The sequence below is a fragment of the Theobroma cacao genome, chromosome 7, assembly GCF_053813885.1.
Source record: "Theobroma cacao isolate CCN51 chromosome 7, ASM5381388v1, whole genome shotgun sequence".
NCBI classification, from domain to species: Eukaryota; Viridiplantae; Streptophyta; class Magnoliopsida; order Malvales; family Malvaceae; genus Theobroma; species Theobroma cacao.
This window is the reverse complement of record NC_142645.1, coordinates 19,585,863-19,593,985: the sequence shown is the minus strand read 5'-3', so window position 1 is coordinate 19,593,985 and position 8,123 is coordinate 19,585,863. Positions and strand designations below refer to the sequence as shown.

Genomic DNA, 8,123 nt, shown 5'->3' with positions numbered 1-8,123 from the left:
ATACTCTCAGGCTTTCACAGTAATTTTCATGGAAAATCTATGAGCAAAAGATTAGAAATATTTCTACTGATGCAACTATGCAAATGCACACTGCAAAACTACAAAATTCATCCCACACTAGACTGCAAATCAGCATATACAAAAGGAAGGAACAAAAACATAAGAAAACAAGTAGGGATCAAGCTGTTGAAAGTTTTTTCTCTTCCCTCCCTACTGTTTGATTTTCCAGTTATGTGCAGTCCGCGGGCCACTTGCAATGCCTTCATAGTATTGAGATCCGAGCTTCTGGTTATTCCAGTCTATAACAAAGTCTGAGAATAATTCTCGGGCAGACTCAGACGAAAGATCAGAGAAAAACACATGTTTCTCTTCTCTCAGCCAGGTAGCAAATTCATTATTCTTAGAAAAATAGTCATCATTGGATAGCTCTTGGAAATGTTTCTGCAGGAATGAATTAAATAACATCAGCAAATAACAAATTAAACAAAAACCCTTTTTTAAATGTCACTCCCACACAAAATCCACCAGCTGTATATGCAGGCAAATGTTATATAGACATAAGATACTCATGCATGTCTAGTCATGACCCTACGACTTCAACAGTTCACTTCTTTTTTTTTTATTTTGAAATTTAATAATTCCATTGAACAACCTGGGGGCAACAACCCAAACCAGGCATGGGACGATTTCAGGCCTATGAGTTTTGATGTGAAACTCATTTGCATAAAATCCTACCCTTAAGAAACAAAATGGCCAGAGCTCTGTTACACAAATTTCAGAGCAAATGCCCACTGTACATTCCCCAAAATCCCCCTGAAACACAATCCATATTTACTCACAGCATCATGATCCCTCAAAAATATACAGCCAAATCCTAATCATTGGCAAACTAATTACACAGCCATATACATCAGTCAGCATTCATCAAACAAAAAAAAATTGAATCTGAACCATTCAAACAAGAACCAAAGCAAAGGGAGGAATCAGGCACTCATGGCCAGCTTGAGGCTTTGACTTTCAACATTTCACTTAACAACCTATGGTTTAATATTTCAAAGGTTTTCCTCCTTGATTCCAATAGAAGAAGTGTGGAAAGTTAGATGAAAATTTAACCTCAATTTGATAGTTTTATTGTTTTTTTTATTGTTGCATGGCTATATTCTTTTTGTACATTACTAAAGGTATGTCTAAGATAATTATTGCATTCTTATAGAAGAAGTTAAACTATATAACCCCTAAGACCAAAGGAATAAAGTACAAAGCATGTAGTAAATGAAACATTTGAAACTATAAATATTCAGGGATGAAAAGCTTAATTTTTTGCCCTTCAATTTTACCAACTTATTGAATCTTGCCAACCTATTTTGACAAAGCAAAATTCAACTGAATACATAATGTAGCTGTCTTAATTGATCAATACATTGGATAGGACTATTGATCATCTCTCCACCCCCATCCCTCAAAAAATTTGCTTTTCTGTTTGCCAGCAAAAATTAGAAATTTATTTTCAGAACATATTAACTTAATTGCAGAACATATATAAAAAACAGTACCAATATGACATCTAGCAGCTGAGTTGAATTCAAAGCATCCAGCAGTGCAGCATGAAAAGTGGTTGGCATCTAGCACCACCACAATTCCTTCTACATGTAGCGAGAATTCATAGTATATGTGTTTTTCATATTCCTCTCAGGAACGAGAGAGGACAGATGATAATTTCGAAGCTTTAAATAAAGAATTATGCCTTTTGTTTTGAACACCCTCCCCTCCCCGATACACACACACAACAAAAAGTATGAAAGCAACATGGCCAAATTATATTACATTAAATTCCCCCACATGCCTCCATTTTGACATCATGTGCATTTAGAAAGATCTAATTCTTGAAGACTTACAGAGAAACATGTCATTACCAGGTGCAGCAGTAGAAGGAAACTATAACTTAAAACTACAATCTGATAAATATCAATGTTGACTTCGAAAATACGAACAAGAGGACTCACCAAGGTGCGGTCACCTTTGTGATGTTTACGTTTGCCCTTCTCCTTTGGCTTCTTCTCTGAATCAAGCAAAGTATGTCAATGTGATATAACTATTTTGCACAATGCAGGAGAAAAGAAACGCAGAGGCTAGATCAACTGTAGTTTCTCAAGCACTAGCACAAAAGACCATTGCTAAAGATTTAGCAAATATTGGAAGCATATTTCAAAAAATTGGTACAAGAAAAATTGATCACACCCTACAAACAGAAGATTGACTTCATGCAATAGAAAGACAGTTCCATATTCACTGCTATTCTCAAACAATAAATTTATCAGAATTTGATTAGTAAATATTTTAAATATAATATTCATGCAAGCAAATCAATCCTTCAAATTCAGTCATTGGAAGTGAATTACCGTGGTGATCTCTCACCATCAACTTACACTTTTTAAGTCATGAACTCACGAAAAGTTAGAAATTTTGGATAGCATACTTTACTTTTAATTGCAATACATTTTTCCATACTCTCTCACCTGATGTCTTCCCATAATCATATATGCTCCAACTTCCAACAAGAGCAAAGAAGCTAAAAAGCTTGTCAGAAACTTAATGCAGATGAATGCTTCTAAAGAGCATCAACACCTTTACAACCAAAGTTTTAAGAAACAAATTTCTTGATGACATTGATTCTAGTGTGTGTGAGTGTTGCTATCTCAATTGAATTGTCACTTCTACAAATGTTGTGGGATTGCCCTCAGAAATCCCCCCTTTATTAATAGGCAAAAGATGCTCAAGCTAAATTCCATATCGAGGAATAGCAGCTGAATAAATATCTTAACTCATGATTGAATACTCATTGTTCCTTTTCCCCCTCCTGAGAAAGCTTTACTGTTCTTAATTGAATTTTAAAATTTTTAAGTCAACAAATACAATGCAAACCATACCAAAAATATAAGAAAGCTATAACCCATTAATTCAAACTTTTGCCGCATCAAGAAAATGCTACTCATGCTCAACAAAGACCAATAATGAAACCAATAAAAAAAGGGATAATTTTGAACTTAATAAGCATAAAACCTTTATCAGAAGAGTGTTTGTGAGATTTCTTGTCCTTTCTCTTCTCTTTCTTGCTATCCTTTTTCCTGCTTTTCCACTCCTCTTCCTCTCCTCTTCTTTGCCTTTTCTCCCTTCCTTCATCTGCAATTTTAAGGTAAACCCAAATATAATCATCCAAAAAAAAAAAAAAGGAAAAAATCTATCAAGGAAATGAAAAGCTATTCAAAGGAGAAAAAGATAAACAATAAAAAATTGATTTGAAAATTCGAGCGAACCTTCAGATGCAGAAGAAGAAGAGTATGTCGATCGCTTCTTGCTCTTCTTTTCCTTCAACTTCCTATCGCTTCCCATTTTCCTTACGATTTTTTTATCCCTTTTTTCGCTTTTCCCAGTTGTAACAAAAAAGCGCTGCGTTTTATAGTGTGTGGTAGTCAAAAAAGTGTTATGGTCAACACCTACAAAACCCATCATTAAAAAAAGGAAAAAAAAAGTACCCACAAGACACAAACTGTCCGCCCTTAACAAGCCAGCAACCACCACCCAAAGCCGGCGAATATCGGCGGAGCCTCAGTTAACCACCATATTTTGATATGGACGATTCTGATAATATTTTGGATGAGCCACTTCTAACACAAGAAAAGAAATTGCTTTTTCTTCTTGTTTCGGAAAAAACAAAAGTTGGTTTGTTTTTTGGGCGTTTAAATTAAATATTGAATGTTTTTGGCAGCTCGAGGTGGTGCCAAGTTTCGACCCAAGGCTAAATGTAAAGCTAAAGATGGAATATCTGGCTCAATCCCTTCAAAACTCCCTGATGCAGTTCATGCTGTCCAGCCTACCGATGTTGTACATGAGAGTAGGAGCTCACTAGTTGTGAAACCCTCCCAAGTGGCCATCCCTGATTCTTTGCTTGCAGAGGTTGCAGTTTCCAATGGTTGTGATGATTCATATTCTAGAGTAGGAAGATCAGTTGGGGAGGTAAAAGAAAAGAAATTTGCTATATCTCTCCTTCATAGTATTGGCGTATTCAGTACAATGTTTTTTTTTTTTTTTGAATTCGGGTTCAAATTATTCAGTTCATGGTTAACATATTGATGTTAATTTTCAGAATGCAGACATATTTTTTGGGTTGGAATGTCTTGATCAATTTATTACTCAATCTTCTAATAACAATGGAGGCATTCAAATTGATGATGAAAGAACAGGGAAACAGGTGAATATTAGTACTCCTATAAAAATTTATAGTCTTTCTCATTTGCAATTACTACCTTGTATTAATTTGGTTAGAGTATTGATTAATTTCAGGAAGGAGGAGCCTTTCCTGATATTGCGTCTGCTGGGATCATTGCTTCTGGTACGTGCTAGATTAGCTACTATGAATATTCTTAATTTCTTGCAGGGTGTTTTTTGTGTCTTTATGAAACCCTTGTTGATTTTTAGGACGGCGTGCTGGGAAATTCAAACCCAAGCCCATGTTACAAACTAGTGTAGTCACCTTGCAACCTGCTGTGTTGATTCTGTTGTGCATCCTCCAAATTCTCAGTTTGATCCTTCAGAAACTATGATTGGAGAGAGCTCAATTTCTGACTTTCCACCTGATGATGTTCCTGATTGCTCACCCATGGATTTACGTGCTTTTATTCCTAAAGATCCTTCTACCTCTGAAGTTCCAGCGAATGAGGAACTGGTAAACCTCACAGAAGCTTCTAACTCAGGTGTTGCCCTTTCTGGAGATGTTCCTGGCATGCCTTAAAAAAGTGGTAAAACTTTTCCTGCACGTCTTTCTCCTGTATATAATCTTGGACTTGGATAACAATCTTTTGAATTTGCTTTATGTGATGCTATCCTGTTTATGTTTCCTCAACTGGTATTCAGAGTTCTAACATCAGGCAAAGGAAGGCCTCTCTAGTATCAAATCTTTCTCAAAAGCCCAAACAATCTTCCATTGGAGAGGAGGAGAATGAAAATGACAAAGCAACAAAGCAGTTGAGAAAGCAGGTGACTAGTCCTCAGATTGTTGTTGATCATGAGGATGGGACTTGCAATGATGATGGCCCAGCCGCTGGACTTCCCGGTAGCTCTGCTATAGATGAGGATAAAGATGATGATGGCAATTATGATGACGAATATAATGTGGAGAGTTCATTTCCCACGAGGAGAACTTCTAGGAGGTCAAAGAAACCTGTGGCTGAAAATGAAAAACCTCTTCGAAAGCTTAAGATAGCAGATGAAAAACAAGCTCAAAAGCATGAGAAAACCAATGAAGCATCAGTTCAGCCAGCAAAAGAAAGACCTAAGAAATTTTCTCATTCAACTCGCAAAAAGAGAAGATTTGGTTATTACAACTTGTAGACATTAAAGTTGTGAGGATTATTCTTTATCTATTTATTAATAACATCCTTTTTCTTTTCTAGTGGATAAGTCTTCACTGCACATTACAGAGGATGAAATTGACTTTGCAAAGGTGGCTTTGAAGTATATCATTTTGTTTGCAGATTACAAGGAGCAGTTAGCGGTACATATTCTGTTTTTCTATAAAAGTTACCATGCTTTCCCCATTACGCAAAGAACTTTAGCATTAGAATAGTCATTTGTATTATCTTTGCTGATTCATTGCTATTGTCTTCTACCTGACCAAAATCTGTCATATTATGCAGAAGAAAGATGCCAAAACATAAAAAATACCATTGATGAATCGAAGGTACTAGAATATTTTAACTAGAGTTGCAGCTGGCTAGAACTTTACGTCTAGTAGGCTTTGCAATACCATTATCATACTTTTAGTGTAACACATAACAATTCAATCAATACGTAGCATTTTTTTTATTGCAATTTAATTTTTGGCATCTTAAAGGCATACTTACCTCTCTTTTTCTCTGACCCCCAATATATTTGTATAAATTCACCAATGCTACTTTGAGTGGAACTGTTGTTAGAATAGGCTGAGGCTACGTTCATCTAAACTTCACCATGCTTTGGGTAACAATTGCTTCCATTGTTATTAAGATATATCTCTTTTGGTGACAAGAAATTCTATAAATGAGGGTGCTTGTTTTCTTGTTTTTTCTGTTTTTTAATCATTTCTGACATTATGTGCAGTCCACTGATTTATGTTTTTGGTTATATTATTTTCTTTGCAGTGCTCGAAAACTTTTCATGCGGAAAATGCTAATAATGAAGAAAACTCCCTTGCTTCAGAACAAGACCAAGGTTTTACAGACGATCAAGTGAATAGTAGGGCTCAGTCAAGTTCTTTCTGCTTAAATTACCAGTCTTACATGGACAAGAACCCACAGCAAGATGGTCAAAACAAGACAGAATTATTTTATAGGGTATGTGCATTAAGAATTTTATTTTATTTATTTATTTAATTTTTTTTTGCTTCCATTGGAAACCGACTACTCTTTATATCTGAAAATGTTGCAGAAGGAGAAAAATGCATAATATGTCTTTCTTATTTTGTGTGTGTGTGTGTGTGTGTGTTTGTGTGGTTAGTACTGCAAAAATGTTTTTGTTGGGAGGATGTGTCACCGAATAGATGTTGTAAAGTTACTTTGAATCCCATTTTAGGAATTATTAAGAGACATGGGATGAATGTCCAAGGAATCTTTTGCCACTTTCTGGCATGAGTTTATTTTCTGATTTTCACTTGATTTCTGCTGTCATATCGTTTAGGCCATTCAGCACATTGGGCCTGATTTTTTAGTGATACAACAACTTTTTACTGGAAGAAGTCGTCATCAGATCAAGTTAAAATTCAAGAATGAAGAGCGTCAATATCCATTGAGACTTTCTGAGGCTTTAGCAAGTTGTGCTGATGGTGGAGTTCCTTTTTTGTTGTGTTTTCAGTCAAGTGCTTCACTGATCTCATTATTGTGAGTTCTGCCATGCTACAAAATATGGTGTAGTAATCTTATTATACTATTGTGCAGATCATACCTATTTTGAAATGGTGATCGAGCAGTTGCAGCAAGTTTCTTAGGCAGAGGAGGAGTCTAATGGAGATGTTTCCATTGATTTTACACGTGAAGAGGTAAAGTTGACTCCCAGAACTAATGTATGTTTCCTTTTCTTTGTTTTTATTGTCGATAGGATGGTAATTTGCCATGATGCTATGTTGATGAGGAAATATTGTGTATTGAACATGTTGAGGAGTTGTTATGTCCTGCCAAAGGAATTTGAATCAATTTGTGGGAATGAGCTCTATGAATTTAGAAGAGTTAGCTATTACAGAATTGTTGAGAAATTAGAAGGTGATAAACACAACAAATTATCTAGGAAAAAACTATCCAATCCTTTTGTCTTAGTCATTGAATCTGGACAATGCCAGTCAGAGTCTCTTACTTGCTTCATGTATTTTACACCATGGCTCACATTTGTCCTGCATGCTAATCACGACCATGTTCCACTTTTGATTTTTCTTTTCTTTGGATGGTGGTGGGATAATCACAGTTATGACTTATGACAGTTTAATAGGGGAACTTAGATGATGGATTAATATTTTGGCTACATTCTTTCTATCCTCTGTAGCTATCTCATTAAATATTGCCTCTTTCTGGTTGACGTGCTTGCAGGATGAAGCAGCAAAAGCTGAGCAGGATGAGGATGTAGCATTCAAAGATCAAGGAGCAGATGTTACTGAAGACCATAGTGCTTTAAAGTCCAATGAAACTGATGACAATGATGAAATATTGAGTTCATATAGAAGTGCATTTTAGTAATCAAGACCAGAACACAAGTGGTGTAGATTTTTTAAAAAAATATGAAGGAAAAAAAAAACCTGAAAAATGAGAATATCAATTATTTTTATGTATTTTCCAACTGATTTTTAGGCAATGTTTGAATCTGGCTTTTGCAAAGGGCAATTCTTGCAAAGGGGATTGAAGATAGGATCTTGTTTTCTAGAAGAAGAGAGATGTAATTATCAATTAGGTTATGTCATAGTCATGGGATGTACATGTTGTCTATAGAAAAGCATTTTAAACTATTTGTATAGTACCTTGTTCTTATGATAAGTCTTGCTTATTATTTGACATGTACTTTTGTGTAGATGTATGGTGAATCATCCGATTTTAAATTTGTATCAT

The 8,123-nt window shown here is 35.4% G+C and overlaps 1 protein-coding gene and 1 pseudogene across 2 annotated transcripts; one reads left to right on the top strand and one right to left on the bottom strand.

Annotated features, from left to right (window-relative positions):
- Positions 1-40: 40 nt before the first annotated feature.
- On the bottom strand, positions 41-3,447 carry SCI1 (splicing regulatory glutamine/lysine-rich-like protein). Its single transcript, XM_088808104.1, has 4 exons — positions 3,315-3,447; positions 3,061-3,180; positions 2,004-2,059; positions 41-441 (listed from the first exon to the last, which is right to left on the bottom strand). The coding sequence occupies exons 1-4, from the start codon at positions 3,388-3,390 to the stop codon at positions 211-213; spliced, it is 483 nt and encodes a 160-aa protein (XP_088664230.1). The 5' UTR covers positions 3,391-3,447; the 3' UTR covers positions 41-210.
- A 69-nt stretch (positions 3,448-3,516) lies between these two features.
- On the top strand, positions 3,517-8,123 carry LOC18594786 (uncharacterized; annotated as a pseudogene). The gene is made up of 12 exons (XR_016027439.1): positions 3,517-4,014; positions 4,145-4,249; positions 4,342-4,390; positions 4,477-4,792; positions 4,909-5,371; positions 5,451-5,551; positions 5,694-5,737; position 5,821; positions 6,177-6,368; positions 6,712-6,856; positions 6,969-7,093; positions 7,611-8,123. The product of XR_016027439.1 is annotated as an uncharacterized LOC18594786 (transcript).

Bases quoted from the DNA above. Each gene is read 5' to 3' on its own strand.
- SCI1 (XM_088808104.1), bottom strand. From the start codon at position 3,390: ATGGGAAGCGATAGGAAGTTGAAGGAAAAGAAGAGCAAGAAGCGATCG. The intron at 3,181-3,314 runs GTTCGCTCGAAT...TTAAAATTGCAG, and splicing joins TTCTTCTTCTGCATCTGAAG to ATGAAGGAAGGGAGAAAAGG. The intron at 2,060-3,060 runs GTTTTATGCTTA...TGCTTGATTCAG, and splicing joins CAAACACTCTTCTGATAAAG to AGAAGAAGCCAAAGGAGAAG.